The sequence below is a fragment of the Gobio gobio genome, assembly GCF_949357685.1.
Source record: "Gobio gobio genome assembly, chromosome: 1".
Lineage (NCBI taxonomy): Eukaryota > Metazoa > Chordata > Actinopteri > Cypriniformes > Gobionidae > Gobio > Gobio gobio.
Window position 1 is genome coordinate 51,526,954 of NC_137097.1, and position 16,581 is coordinate 51,543,534.

The 16,581-nt window shown below is 37.1% G+C and overlaps 1 protein-coding gene across 4 annotated transcripts; it reads right to left on the reverse strand.

The window, feature by feature from the left end:
• Positions 1-166: 166 nt before the first annotated feature.
• Positions 167-15,376, reverse strand: LOC307131698 (uncharacterized protein). 4 transcript variants are annotated; one of them, XM_079825496.1, is made up of 26 exons: positions 15,162-15,376; positions 12,821-12,865; positions 12,673-12,699; positions 12,497-12,553; positions 12,318-12,335; positions 12,029-12,100; positions 11,768-11,920; positions 11,648-11,680; positions 11,298-11,333; positions 7,655-7,705; positions 7,269-7,316; positions 7,026-7,076; positions 6,301-6,351; positions 6,010-6,054; positions 5,394-5,453; positions 5,232-5,282; positions 3,981-4,040; positions 3,830-3,883; positions 3,407-3,487; positions 3,056-3,205; positions 2,802-2,834; positions 2,659-2,715; positions 2,507-2,581; positions 749-799; positions 617-667; positions 167-520 (listed from the first exon to the last, which is right to left on the reverse strand). In XM_079825496.1, the coding sequence occupies exons 1-26, from the start codon at positions 15,226-15,228 to the stop codon at positions 516-518; spliced, it is 1,482 nt and encodes a 493-aa protein (XP_079681622.1). In that variant the 5' UTR covers positions 15,229-15,376; the 3' UTR covers positions 167-515. The 4 variants fall into 4 exon arrangements, with proteins under 4 accessions (XP_079681622.1, XP_079681624.1, XP_079681623.1 ...); XM_079825498.1 differs by lacking the exons at positions 2,659-2,715; positions 2,802-2,834 and adding an exon at positions 9,616-9,672; XM_079825497.1 differs by lacking the exon at positions 11,648-11,680 and having other exon boundaries at positions 15,162-15,306.
• Between the last annotated feature and the right edge of the window lie 1,205 nt (positions 15,377-16,581).

Consider the following 16,581-nt stretch of genomic DNA (forward strand, 5'->3'; position numbering starts at 1 on the left):
ATTTGATAAGACAAAAAGAAATGTCCTCACAATAGAATTTAAAACCATCTCTTGGGTTGTTCTGATGCTAATAGCGCAGATTCAACCCCTATCATCACCCATCATTTTTATGACATCCTCAATGATCGCATAGTTGTCAACAAAAAAAAAACACACACTAGGGAGTCAGATTAGAAGGTGGAATATTTAGTGTTTCATAAGAATTAAAATAACAGCCAATGAAATGCTTTGCATGTTTTAGTTAGATACAGAGACACACAAGGTCATGAAACACGCCACTGGACGAGACAAATAAACAGACTGGGGGAACATCCACAAACATCAAGGGACATAACAATAAACATCAAAACCACACATTCACACAAAACACACATGCCCACACAAATGGGCACAAAAGTAGAGCTAAAACAATATGCCAGACAAAAACATGTCACAAAACTGCACAACGGTGAGGAACACTAGGTGAAAAGGGGCCAAAAAAAACACTGATGAGGTTAACGGCATGGCCCTGGAAATCAACCTAAAAAGACAGAGAAGATGAGAAGTGATAAATGAGAAAGGATAGAAGAAACAATATACTGAGTCCAGAATACTGATTATCTAATACATCATCTACCTTTGTACCCATTCCCATAAATGCCACTAAGCTTGCTTCCATCCTTCTGTCCTGTAGAAGAAAGATTGAACAGATTTTAGATTGAATAAGGTTAGATCTCTAAACTAAACTTGAAATCGCTTTATTACTCACCACCATAGGAACCTTGACCACCAGTACTTAGCGCTGCTGCATAGCCTGTGCCTAGAAATGATTAGTCATCACACTCGCTATTAGTCAAAGGCTTTTATGTATTTAGTCAATGATGTCTGCTAGCTATTAACATGTTTGTGGAGAAATGATCAAGACAAGAACGCAGACAGATGGTCAGTTATGGTCCATATTATACATTATTTAACTATTTAATCAGTCTATATTTGATATTTAATGCATATACTACAACTTAAATCTTAGGGCTTTTTCAGTTTTAATCTTATGCTTACCAAAGCTCAACTTGTTTGATAAAAATACAGTAAAATCAGTAAAATTGTGGAATATTATTGTAATTAAAAAAAGAACAGTTTTCTATTTAAATGTATTGGGAAGTGTAATTTATTTCTGTGATGGAAAAGCATTTTCAGCATCTTTACTCCAGTCTTCAGTGTCACATGATCATTCATAATTCATTATAATATAATGCTTTGGTGCTTTAGTAATAATAATTGACATTATTATGTATTTACTATCACTTTTGAGCAATTAAATGCATCCTTGCTGAATATAAGTATTCATTTCTTACAACAACAAAAAATCGTATTGGCCCTAAACTTTTGAACAGTAGTGTATTAAATGGATATTAAAGGGTTAGTTCACCCAAAAATGAAAATAATGTCATTTATTACTCACCCTCATGCTGTTCCACACCCGTAAGACCTCCGTTCATCTTCGGAACACAAATTAAGAATTTTTTTTTTTTTAAATCTGATGACTCAGTGAAGCCTCCATAGGGGGAAAAGCAATTTCCTCTCTCAAGATCCATTAATGTACTAAAAAACATATTTAAATCAGTCCATGTGAGTACAGTGGTTCAATATTAATATTATAAAGCGACGATAATATTTTTGGTAACCGATTTCAAAACACTGCTGCATGAAGCTTCGGAGTGTATCAAATCAGCGAGTCGAATCATGATTCGGATCGCGTGTCAAACCGCCAAACTGCTGAAATCACGTGACTTTGGCGCTCCGATCCACTGAATCAACTCGCTGATTTGATGCGCTCCGAAGCTTCATGCAGCAGTGTTTTGAAATCGGTTATCACTATATAAGTCGTTATTTCGTTTTATGGGCGCACCAAAAATATTTTCGTCGCTTTATAATATAAATATTGAACCACTGTACTCACATGGACTGATTTAAATATGTTTTTAGTACATTCATGGATCTTGAGAGTGTAAATTGCTTTGCCCCCTATGGAGGCCTCACTGAGCCATTGGATTTCAACACAAGTAGGCTATCTTCATTTGCGTTCCGAAGATGAACGGAGGTCTTACGGGTGTGGAACGGCATGAGGGTGAGTAATAAATTACATTATTTTCATTTTCGGGTAAACTAACCCTTTAAGTGCATGCTAATTTTCTTTATTTGTACAGTTAAATGACCTTTCCTGTCATCTAACACTCACTTAAAAACCAATATTTAGAAAATCTCAAAATTAATATCCATTTTTCATTCTGTACATTATTTTTTGAGATGCCTAAATTTACATTTAAAATAGGATTTTAGCTTTTTGTTTTTGGTTTTAATATCAGCCACTGATCAGTTATCAGCCTTAACATAAAAGTAATGATCATAATAGAATAAATCGATGAATCCATAGTGGTCATATAATAATGGACCCATAGAGGTAAAAAAAAAAAAGAGCAATTTTGAGTTACTGCAACTCTCCAAGTTAACTAACAAAAATGCTCACCATATTTGGCAGCTGTCTTTGTAACATCAGCGCCCAGATTGAGTTGCTCAGCACCAAAAGGATAACCAACATCACCTGAAAGGCAACACATTAACACCTGTATCACAATCAGACAGTCCAGTTCTCTTTCTCTCTTTCTCTTACCAACTTACCATCAATCCCAGCAGAAATGACTGGTGCGCTGTAAGGAATCTGGCCTACAGCTCCACCTGTGCCAGTAGCAATTTGTTATAAAGGAAGAGTGACTTTGGTATGAAATTTTATAAATACATTGGCTAAAACTCCACAATGTTACCTGCTAAAGGCTCCATTGCTCCACCTGTACCACCTAATAGAGACAGACCATCTTTACTTTCTCTTTTATATATAGGTATCTGATCTTAATGATCATATTTGGTTTATTCATATATTTTATCTGCTTGTTTAAATCTTCTTCTTTCTTTTTCTCCCAAGGGATTTTCATGTGCAAGTCAAATCCTCAGGCAAAGCATCAGGAAAGCCAGGATTTGCATGTTGCATTTGAATAACAAACATGTGCAATGCACGTACCCAGACCAGCGTCTGGCCCGAGGGTTGGAATTCCTCCGTATGTAGTTCCACCGTAACCACCAGTCTTGCCTTGAGGGCCAAGTCCAGCTGAGACCACAGGCTGGCCTCCGTAAGGCAAGGATCCGGCAGATCCAAGAACTCCACCAGCCCCTTTAGACAAATCAGAGGTATGACAGCATCAAGCAACCACAACCACTAAGAAGGACATAATGTACATCAGCATGACTCAACACTGGTCATATAAGCTGGAAAGATTCAGAAACTATATGTATATAGTAGTGCGTTTAAATGAATCTCATTGTACATTTTGGTTCATTTTGGACCCTGAGTCTTCAGTTGTCTTTTTCTTACCGTACTTTCTAGACTTGGCATCAGCACCCAGGCCGGGGTTCATTATCATCCCGGGACCTCCAAGGCCTCCAGCTCCAAGACCTGGAAGAGACATTGACCTCTGTGAGTTATGCTGCTTCTAGTTCATGTAGACAAAGACACTTGGTTTACCATTCCTGCTAGCAGTATTCTAATAGCCAATTACAGTCTTAGTCAGACCACCTTAGTATTTAGTATAACAAACATTTGCAAAGGCAACATCTGCTCTCTCTAGTGGTTAAGCTACTGCAGTTCAGATAACTTCAGTCACCCAGATTAAACTTAATAAGATTCACAGGACAGAGGGAATTAAACACTGGATGACGTGCTGCATTGCAGGTGTTTTGAATCTCTCTTCAGTGTGAATGCAACGTTGTTGGTTACACGAACAACCTTCAGCCTTACCAGCTACACCGTTCAGGCCAACATTATCAGCTAACACTGATGGGTAGGCAGGTCCTGTAACATAATTATAATTGTCACTCAATTATAATTATGCCTATATGTTAGTGTGATGTTAGGACACGGTCCATCGTAACAATCCAGTGCGACTCACCTGCCCCGTAACCGTCCGCTGTGCCATAAACATCACTGCCATATCCATTGCTGTAGCCTGCTGAGAAAACAATACTCAAGTCAACACTCAGCGCTGGAAAACAATGGTGATGTGTTAAAGTAACACAGGAAGCACCTCTGTGTTTACTCAGTCAAGGTAAACCACTTTGCTACCAAGATGATTCGGAACAAATGAGTACACCAGAGTGTGAAATTTTGGGTGGTTCTTACTCAAAGCATGCACGTGTTTCTGCAAGCACCCAAACGCAGAGGTCTTAGAGGAGCACTTTCCCTCCAGAGTGGCTCTTGGCTTTGTGCTGAACCAGCAGGCTGCTGATCCGACACTCTGTGCTTAATGCATCAGTGCACCAATATATGATATTACAAATAGTTTCAACAGAGACTAACAGAAACAGTTATCAGAAGAAACACTTGGACATTATTTAAATTGTCTATATAGGGGGGACAGGCCTAGAGTAGTTGTCACATTTTTTTACTACAGTAAATATTTTAGGGCATTATAGATTGCATACGAGTTGTCACAAATGGAAGCCTACATTGTATAAAGTAAATTTTAAACAGGGAAATAATGAAATGTAAAACCATTCATAAAATAGTAAAAATGTAAAGGTGACACAAACGTGACAACTTGCCCCAATACAAATGTGACATGATCTGTTTACTCAACACTATAGAAAAAATAACATATTAGAATTTTTGTGTGGTGGACAGAATTCACAAAAATGAAATTTTTGAACTAGGTGTTAGAAACCATAATTCTTCTATTCTCTTATGCTCACCAAGGCTGCATTTTCCAGTGATATTGTAAAATATTATCACCATTCACAACAACTTTGTTTATTTGAATATATTTTAAAATAAGTAATTTATTCCTGTGGTCAAAGCTGAATTTTCAGTATTATTACTCCAGTCTTCAGTGTCACATGATCCTTCAAAAATCATTCTAACATGATGATTTGCTGCTCATTTCTTATCATCAATGTTGAAAACAGTTGTGCTGCTTAATATTTTTGTGGAAATCGTGATTTTTCACATCATTCTTTGATGAAAAGTTCAAAATAAGAGCACTGGTTTGAAATAAATATCTTTGGTAACATTACACATCTTTACTGTCACTTTTGATCATTTTAATGTAGCTAGCCCTTGTGGCAAATAATCAGTAGCCCTTGTGTTCCCAATGTGACAACTAGCCCGGTCTCCTCTATATAATGAAGAAATACACATTACTTACCAATTTGCTTTCCCGCTCTAACTCCCTGTGGATATCCACCTACCCCAAGACCTGCATCAGCAATAAAGTAAATAAGTTAGCTATTACCAAAGTATGAATATGCTATAGCATATATTTATGATAATGTGTCTTCTGGGAACTAAACAATATTTGGCTACATACCTGCTCCATAACCGTCAGAAAATCCAGCTCCAAGATAGCCAGCAGCACCAAGGCCATACCCTGTGGACAAAACATGATAACTGTAAAATTTGGGCCACTATTTATTTTAATTTGAATAAAAATCATGGTCGTCACAGAATCCTGTGATCATTCAGGGGCCTGTGGGTCAGAGTAATCATGCAAGATACTTCACAGTGTGACTAGTCCATTCATGTGGCCTGTGGGAGAAAAGATAATGCAGCATGCATTGGACACACATCAGCACAGAGGTAGATATAAAGATAAAGGCTCAGGTGAAGCATATAAAAAGAAAAGTGAACAGAAAAAAAGAACAGCCCCAAGAAATAGATGAGGCATTAGTCCAGCACACACACACAAACCCTTCTGAACAGCTGTGCTAGAGAAAAGCACTTATTCATAGACCTGCAGCTGCAATGAGTCTAGATGAGGGGTGGATTTTCCAGTCCACTATCACTAACACATGTGTCATAGGTCATATTTTCATTTCATTTGATGGCGGTTTGAGTACTGCATTGATTTTAGACTGGGGAAAACACCACCTCGTGACATGCATTCGGCCATAAATCGGTGACATTTTAATGTGGAAGACGTTTACCCTTATTTGATGGTTTGGTGCCCTGTCTGCTGGGCAAAACTGCTCCTGTATTGTATCACAACAGTGGTTTATCTCAACACTGACAGTCCAACATAGTTCCCATCATCTATCTGTGCAATTTCTTTTTCATGCATCCCTTTACTTCCAATGCACATTGTAAAACGTTTATTTACAGAAACTTGTAACCGATTCCAGACCACATACTCTAGTTGTGGTGTGTATGCCACCAAACAGTTTCGATACTAAGGAGATAAAAACTTGCTTTATTGACAAATAGAGTGAAGGCTTTACCATTGTTTATAACTCCTTGTCCATTAGTCATATCTGCAGTTGGACCATAGCCTACAGATTACAACAGTAGTTACCTACATAAAGTACAGGATCTTGTATTTGATCATTTGATCCATAGAAATCTACACTATCGTTCAAAAGTTTGGGGTCAGAGAAGTTTTACGTTTTCATTTTTTTTTAATGTAGTAAATACACATTAAATTGATCTTAAAGTGAAAGTAAAGACATATATAATGTTACAAAATATTTTAAAAAAATTAAATGCTGTTTTTGAACTCTCTATTCGTAAAAGAATTCTGATTAAAAAAACATGTCACAGTTTCAACAAAAATATTAAGCAGCAAAACTGTTTTCAACTAATAATAATAAAATGTTTCTTGAGCAGCAAATCATCATATTAGAATAATTTCTGAAGGATCATGTGACACTGAAGACTGGAGCAATGATGCTGAAAATCCAGCTTTGCCATTACATTACGTTTTAAAATATATTAGCATAGAAAAGTGTTATTTTAAATTCTAATAATATTTTTTACTGTATTTTTGATCAAATAGATACTTTAAGAGACTTTAAAAAAATCTTACCAACCCCAAAACTTTGAACGTTAGTGTACATGGGCACAAAAAGAAGCATTTGAAACTAAATATTTTAAATGTTCTAAAATCTGATGTGTTCTGATTGGCATTAATTCAGGTAAATGCTATAAGCTGATGGAGTGAGTTTACCCATAATTTGAGCCCTCATTCCATTGGTCACTCCTGGTCTTGAGGGGAAACCTATGGACCGCAGCTACAGTTACTATACCAGTCCCACAGACATTACTCAAAATGTATCCTTGCTTGAACGTTATACTAACTATACTGTACATATTTGACCATTTACTACATCTGTCATATTAAAACAGAGAAGCTACCATAATTAATATCATGCAAAAACCAAGTCACACATACATCTGGGATGAGGTTTACCATTGGTTATAGCACCCTGACCATTAGGGACCCCTCCATGACCATAACCTAAACATCACAACACCAGTTAACGTTCGATAACAAGATACTATAAACATAGCAGCTGCCAATGATGCAAGAGCATAAGAAATGGAACTCTGCAGGAGAGAAATCGAAGAAACAAATATTTGTTTTCACATTTCAAAATAGGCATAGTGAGGTAACAGAGAGCGATATACCAACCAAAAGGTAATTTGTGCTTATTTTCATGGGATTGCATGGTTTTGTGTGACATTCGGGTATCATGCAGTGTAAATGGCTTAAATACTGTAAACAAAAATTCAGAACAGCACATTTAAAAAGCTTTAAAAAGCATGAAAGTCACACATGGAAGTACTGAGGTTTACCATTGGCCCTCTCTCCCTGTGACACGAGCTGGCCACCTGTAGGCCCAACACCTGTGAATACAGACATATCAGCGGGAAGCAATGATTTCAAGGGTGAGAAAGATAAAAAGCAGCAATTGCAATTGCAATACACAACTGAGTATTGAAGCAGCATGCTTTCTGATTTTTCAAACACCTATAGAAAGTTCCATAGGATATTGATTCTTGATTTGACAAAGATCACTAATGTACAAGAGGATAACGCTATTGTGTCACGACTCACGGCCGCGAGATAAGAGACAGAACGGTATGATGGAATAACACAACAGAAACACAACAACAACATAGACACAAGAATGGCACTGAACGGAACTGCTTTCTATAGGTCTAGTCAACCTTATTTTTTGTCATATTAGCTGTTTCTTTTGTTAACATTAGTTAACTACATTAGTTAACATGAACTAACAATGAATTTAATGTTTAATGTTATTATTAACTAACATTAACACAACAATTTATTGTTCATTTTTAGTTTATGTTAGTAAACGCAGACTCAACGAGACTTAATTGTAAAGAGTTAATGTACTGGTTTGTTGAACACAAGCCTAATGCCTCATCTATTTCTTGGGGCTGTTCTTATTATAGCTGTTATTCCTAGTTATTTGCCATAATGAATTGGAAGCCTTGTACATTCACAGGAAATAGCTTACTTATGCGTTGAAAAATAAGGTGGATATTTTGACATTAGCTGTGGATAACCCCATATAAATCTGCCACTCAAAGCAGGCCTTTTCAAATCAAGATTTTCACAAGAACAGCAACGTTTCTGACATCCAAATCGGTCTGTACCACTAATACACTGTACAAAATTTCCAGCCCAGTTGCAGCCTTAATTTTTAAGTATAATCAAATTATTTATAAGGATGTATAAGGATTGGATGTATAAGTCATTTCAACATAAATTATATTAAACTGACATGAAAAATTTAGTCGAATCTTGTATAACGTATACAAATTGAAATTGCTTAAATTATTGTGATGAGTTTTGTTATCATGACTTCTTGGTCATATCCATTTTTACAGTGTTTGTTATGCACTTGTCTGGTCCTATCTGAAACAGTTTTATCCATAGGGTTGAACAACCTATGCTTACAGGACCTACACTTTTTTGTTGTTGATGATGAGCAAGTGAGAACATATGTGTGTGTGTGTGTGTGTGTGTGTGTGTGTGTGTGTTTTGTATGGGAAGCTTTTGAGTCATGCCTGCAATACCAGCCGATTCAAAGATCTCTGTTAATGTTTCCTCCAATAGTTTTTTGCATAGGCAAAATAATAGGCCTCTGCATGCTGGAATCTAGATTAGAGGTCTTCTACCCTGCTCCTGGAAACCTACTTTCCTGCCAAGTTTACACAACTCTTACAGGTGTTCTTACACACCTGCCTGTAATTTTCAAGCGGTCCTGAAGGCCTCGATTAGCTGGTATTTGATTGTTTGGAGCTAAACTCTGCAGGACAGTGAGTCTCCAGGAGCAGGGTCGAAAAATCCTCGGATCTAGAAGACCCACTGGTTTGAGTCCTTTTTATGCTCTATCACTTTCTAAACCTTCAAAAATGGCAGCACTGAGACAGTGTAGTCAGGCTCAAACAGACGCAGTCAACAACGCAACAAGCCAAGATAGCATGCATGCCTACATGAGCATTCAGGGACTATAAAACAATATGCTTGAAGACGAATCTCCCTATTACAAAACAGAAAAACAAGACAAAAATACTAAGGAAGAAAATTATTTCTTGCAGCGTGTATAGGCCTTCCTTTTTTATCTCTACTGTTTTGGGTAAAACTGTTCTAAATAATTTCTCATCATTACTCTCATGAGATTATCAGTTTTGTGTATGCATGTATGAATGTGAGTTTTCTATGAACAGCAATCATCCCTAAAAGAAATGCAAGAAGAACGAGTTAGGAACTCTGGAGGGTTTACCCAGTTTTGCTGGTTTTGAGCCTTGCCCTATGGGTGTGCCAACCTGTACACCATATCCTGAAGATCACAAAATCATTCTGTTACTGTCAATTACACAGCTTTGAAACACTTAAAGGGTTAGTTCACCCCCCCAAAAAAATAGACCATGATTTACTAACCCCTCAAGCTATCCTAAGTGTATATGACTTTCTTAGGCCTTTATTAACCGTGTGGCGCAGTTATATAATGGATAGATGCACTTTTATGGACTTTAAAAATGACCCAACAATTCACTGCCATCATAAAGCTTGGAAGAGCCAGGACATTTTTAATACAACTCCGATTTTATTCATCTGAAAGAAGAATGTCATACACCTAGGATGGCTTGAGGGTGAGTAAATCATCGGCTAATTTTAATTTTTGTGTGAACTAACCCTTTAATCTGGAAGGGGATGAGCCTTTTTGTTCTCTGACATATAGGCTACTGTAAAATCATACATTACAACACTGATTAATAGTCAGCAAGAACAGAAAAACAGTGAACAATTTACCATTGGCTCGCACATCTTGACCAGCAGAAACACCTGCTCCTCCTGTGCCATATCATAAAAATCTGAATAAGCTTTGACTCAACACAGAATGTTCATTTGATGCTAAGCACACATACGATTACTGCAATTAAACAACAAACAAAGGTAAGAAAGTGACTTAAATTCTCATAGCAATGTTTGCTTAGGGCAATCATTTAGACTATGCACAAACCGACTCCACCCATGACAAATACGATGAGCAATTATAAAGAAACAACCACATCCACCTATAGCCTACCTGATAGCACATAGGCCCTATGCATATTCTCTCACTAGCACATCCACAACATTTAATCATGTGACCAGCGTCACTTTTTCCAAAGCACTGAAATGTATTTGAGAGGTTGGGGTATGCATGCAAGCATATAGTAAAACGATGATAAAAGTATATAAATGATTCTGAAAACAATTAAGCGATGCAAGCACATCTGAGACTTTACCGGGTTGCAGCGCCTGTCAGTGGCACACAGAGGTACTGCATCAACCGTGTAAAAAAACTAAGTACTTAATTTAGCATTTAAAAATGAAGGTCAGTAGCTTATTAAAAAGCACTAAAAGTAGCCTAATATTTATTGCATTCAGTACCTATTTATTTGATTAACGAGTTCATAACATGCAATGTGAAAAGATGACATTTGAAATATTCTTACTGATTATTTAAATTTATGAACTTATAGGCCTATTTTTCTTTTTTCAGTTTTGTTGAATGTAGCTAATTAAAATTATAGCAGTTGAATTAATCAAAGATATAATTTGGGTTTCCCTACAATGAGGGGTTAAAGGTCCCCCCTTCAAAAGAATAACATAGGTCATCCTAAAAAAAAATACTTAGTTATGAAATGCCACAAGGGTTTAAATAAACACACATTTGGTGCACGTAAATTACTACTACATACTGCTATATTGTGAGTTTTGCACAAATTTTCACTTTATCACTAGAGTCCCATAACAGCAGAAATCTGAAATAAAGAAAATATTATTTGAACAAAAACATTCAACCGCTTCCTGAAATAAAGTGGATAAAGTTGGTTGTAACAGCCTAAATGACGAAATATTGTTCAGACCCCTGAGTTCAAACACACACACATTTTTCAACTGGGAGAGTTTACATACCGCGTCCAGCACCGGGGTATCCTCCTGCACCGTAACCTGGCAACAAGACAAGAGAGATGTCAAGGTTAAAGAAATAAGAAATAAATGCCTGTTTAGTTGAAGCTGAAACCAAAACTCCCACTCCCACACAATCTAAATCATCAAAAATATGACACCTAATCACAGCAAATGGACAGCATATATCACCACGTGTGAAAGATTTTAATCACAGTGCAAGGTCAAATTGTGATTGATTGGTTAGATCAGATTCAATCTGCTACACAACCTCTGGGTCGGACAACTGTGGCATTAAACTGTAATGTGTCATATAACGTTTATTGATTTTGGGACGTTATGGTGCGCACACTCACCAAGCTGTGCTCCATAGCCATTATTGTTATAACCTAGAATACATCCAAATCAAACAGTGAATTAGTCTGCTGCAAGAGTAGTTATGTATCCTGAATACAAAGCATATGAGTAGCTCTCACCTCTTCCTCCGAACTTCCCTGCTGGATAACCAAAGGCTGCTCCAAGCCCGTTGCCTAGGCCATACCCTGTTCCGAGTCCCAGCCCGGCAGCTCCAAGGCCGGTTCCAAGTCCAGTTCCAAGTCCAGTTCCAAGGCCGGTTCCAAGGTTTCCGGCTAAGACAAAAACAGTCGGACCATGGTGATGCAAGATGCAAGAATAATAAATCAGACGTTAAAAATTGATAGCGGCCCATTATGGTAATTTAGGAACAACTGTTTTACCTCCTCCATAACCGAGTGCTCCATATCCTTGATTCAGGCCTCCTCTGATCGCAGTGGGTCTGTATGCTGCCCCTAACAGATACCATAGTCATTACACATACTACACACACATTGAGCACATATGCACATAATAACACAGGCTACTGCACACACACATGCTTGCATGCATTATGCACTATACCGTTCAAATGTTTAAGGTCAGTACGCAGTACGCTTCTTTCAAAATGCTAACCGCAAACTTTTGAATGGTAGGGTACACAAAATAAAAGAGAAGAATAGATAAATTCACCTCCAAGATAACGGCCAGCTGTTTGGGAGAAGAAAAAAACGGTATAAGAATCCAAAAGATTAACAATCATGGCATATTAAAACATTTTCAAAGTCAGTTCTATGTATTTTGGCTTGTCTTTATTGATGTATTATTGTTCTTATGTTCATCTCAGCTTGGTCAGAGGTTGATGGACTTACCACCTGTCTTTCCTTGCTTGCCTGCCCCATAGCCACGGGCTCCGAGAATACCAGCCACTGGACATAGGACAGTACAGAAAATGAAAGTAATTGAGATTAGAGAACTGTTGTACTGACATAAGAAAATTGCTAATCGGATTAAACAGCATCCATCCGATTCAGGCAGACAGACTCACCTCCGGTCTTTGCACCGATACCAGGACCTACAAAGAAGTCAGGGTTGGTGATGAAACTCATTATCTGATGTAATATTCTGACCTTTAACCCTCTGTAATATCTCAAAGATACACCACATGTATACAGAAATGAAAGATTGCAATATACCTCGACTCGCCAATCTTCCCAGGGCTCCGTTCTGTGGCCTAACTCCTTTAAAACAAGGGGAATATATACTGTGTAAATGCATTCAGAGTAAAGAATAACCATAGAATACCATATTTTTTGGGACATTTACCATGATGGTACCATGTTTTCTGACAAACCTTTGTATACTGTGCAAATACATATTTGCGGCACATCTGTTAACATTATTGTACTATCACAATACGCTTTTTAAGGGCAGGGGCATCGTAAAGCAGTGGCAGGTCTAAAAGAAAAGGGTAGTCAAATAGATTTTGGCACTTCCTGATGCACAAACTCAAATATGTGTGTAGAAAGCTTGATTCTTTTTGACTTCTCTGTGAGACTGTTTGAATTCTTAGAATCGACCTATAAAACTTCCATGGTTGCCATCTGACATAATAAAAGATGCAGTGCGAATGTCTGCCATCTCCACATTTTTGGAACAGGCCTCCATTGATGCTATGGACTCCATTGATGTAGGACAAAATGGACTGACTGTGTATCGGTCGTATAAAGTCAGCACTGACATGAGGTCGACAAATTTTGACCACCGCTGTCACCTGTCCTGCCCAAGGTTTTGATCTTCAGACATGAAATACGAGCGTTCAAGCTGGCTATGGAGGCTGGAGCGGATCCTGGCAAACTCAGATACGCCAAGCTGTGACTCACTTCCAGAGGTGTTTTTTTCTCTATTTATCGGAGCTTTCAGACATTTAACATATAGTCGTTGTGTGCTTTTTATTACGTCATTTTCTAGACACCTTTTAGTCTGACGTATAAACATCCTTGACTGTTGGCTGGAAATTCGATGACATAATACCATCATATAACCAGTGTCATGCTGACTGAGATAACGGTTTAGTGTCCTATTAGGAGTGGCCCAGACTTTCCTTCCTGGCATCAACTAGAGAAAGACTTGCCTTGATTCACTATACTGACTCTCTTCACACCTCAATGAAGCGTTTTCATGTCATAGTCAACAAAGGACTGGCAATATTATATGGGGAAAAAGATAACCTTTTCTAAACCTGTGCATTTGTAGCATTATAGTATATGCAAAAATGTACATGATGTTTAATTAAATCGTGTCAATGTTTCAATAACCCTCATTTTTAATAGTTTTATAATATAACTTTGTGCATTACATTTTCAAATATGTTTTAGCACACAATAAATCTTAATAAAAAGTCCAGTCCATATAGGGGCTTCACTCTAAAAAAAAAAAAAGGTGCTATATAGCACTAAAAGTGGTTCTTTGGCTCGTAATCATAGGGGAACCACTTTAAGTGCTGTGTAGCACCAAATCGTGCTTCAAGTGGTTCTTTGGGATGACTGAGGTGCTATATAGCACCGCTACCATATACAGAACCTGTTAAGATATGGTGCTATATAGCTATGATTACGAACCAAGAACCACTTTTAGTGCCAAATAGCACCATTTTTTAGAGTGTATATGTGGTTAAAAAAGGTTGTACTATTGCCACTTTTGTTCAGCGATCCAACTATTTTGTTTTGGTTAAAATATTTAGTCTCAGATGGTATGCAAACTGATTTCAGTTACCCTGAATTGCACCAACACAGCCTGACATTGGTGGGTGAGACGTATAAAAATGGGTGTTAAAGTCTAATTAGATATATATTTTCTCCAACCCCTCTTGTGAATTTCTATGCTATTGCAATTCTCATATATCAATTATATGCAATTCTGCAGTGTATATACATATATGTGATCAATAAGTTATAACAATATATGTTTTTACTCATATATTGTTTTAACTCATCAAAATAAGTTAAGATAAGATATACAACAAATTTTTTTAAGTCAGTTTAACGTAATTTAAGTTGAAAAGACTTAAATAGTATATGTATATAGAAATGTTGCCATTCCTTATTTTTATTATATTATTGATATGATTCATGCATATTTACATTTAATTACCAAACTGCTGTCAGTTTGTCCAGACTGTTAGACATTCAAAGTGATATTCAGAGAGCAAAAGCATTGAATGAAGGTCTCTTCCCTTGATGACACAAACATATTAATTCTACTTATTGATCTAAAATAAAGTGCCAGTTGAAATAATAATAAAAAAAATTCTCAGAAACCAAAACCACAAATCACATTTGAAGCCACAATGAAAGGCTTGAGTACATGAGTCAGCCCATGGGATTAACCGTAGAACCGCTGTGATACCAGAGCGATTCTCTTCCATTAAAATTCCACTACATTTCTTTCTTCCCACTCCTGCATTCACAAATTCTCCTCATTTGTCTATTCTTCCACCCACCCTTGAGCCACTTCAACAAGACACATCTAACTTACCTCCTTGTATGGTGTTCTGTACCAGCCACAGGACCAGTGAGGTCTGCAGGAGTGCCCGGACCAGCATGTTGGCAGTTAGACAGACAGACTTGGTGACGGTGAACAGCCAGAAATGCACACAGGTGAAGTGAGAGTTGAAAGCAGCCCCACTGGCAAATCTGCCCGCCTGGCCTTTATTTATTCTCTGGAAGCCCTCGTGTTTCCTCTGACCAGCCCTGCCCTCTGCGGTGCTATTGGGCACCCCTGACCAAATCACCTGCCCTTTCTCTCACTACTCGTCCCCTTCTAGCTCTTTTCCTCATGCTCTACCAAGCCTGAAGAAGACAGACAGCTTCATTCAGATGTTTATTGTGATATGCCCCTATAGACAACGCCTATGGTGGTCACATAGTGTACACTTTATTCCGATGGTCCATTTTAGACATTCTACTAATTATAAGTAACTTTGCAACTGCATGTCAGCTAACTCTTATTGGAGTATTAGTAGACTGTTAGGTTAGAGTTAGGTGTTCGGGTTAGTGGAATAAGTTGTCATGTAGTTGCTTATAGCCAGAATGTCTGTTAGCAGATATTAATAAGACTAATACAGTAAGGGCTGGTAATTGACATGTAGGTGCAAAGTTACATATAGTTAGTAAAATGTCTAAAGTGGACCATTGAAATAAGTTGCCATTTTCTAATATTGACCATCGATGTATATCAGCTCATCCGGGTAACTGAAAACCATCTGATGTCTTCATTATCGGTTGTATGGAAAATTACATCAAGGACTTCAATATTACAGTAGCCTACTATTGTTTTTACACCAATTCTTTCTTTTTTATGTTTAATGATTTACACATTTTGAATAATCCTTACATATTTTAATGGAATAATTGAACAACCCTTAATCAATTAAAATATGTAAGGATTATTCAATTCAATCTGATGGAATTTTTCTATTAATTGAAATGTGTATATCATAAAAAAGTGAGTTTTGAGTGTAGGCTGCTTGTTTTGTTGTAGTGGCCATTTATCTTAGCGAAAGATAATATACAGGTAATATTATAAAATAATTTATACTAAAACACTATCATATGTCCATGTATTTATTTGTACAAAGAATATTGGGTAGCTATCTAAAAAGGGATAATGTACAGTCAGTTGGTCATTATTGAAAAATATGCAATATAATATAATTTTATGAAACAATATCGCAATAATACACATAATCACTACACAGATCACAAACACAAATGATGATGATTATTATTATTTAAAAGTATAGTTAATAAGGATATTAAAATCTCAAGTGATTTATATTTTTGTGCACAGTAGAACATCTTTCACACAGGTTCACACATTATTAAAGGTCTCTCTAAACAGAGCTACTAATTTACTTACGGGTGTCTGCATGAGGGCTGAGCACTGGCCCAAAAAT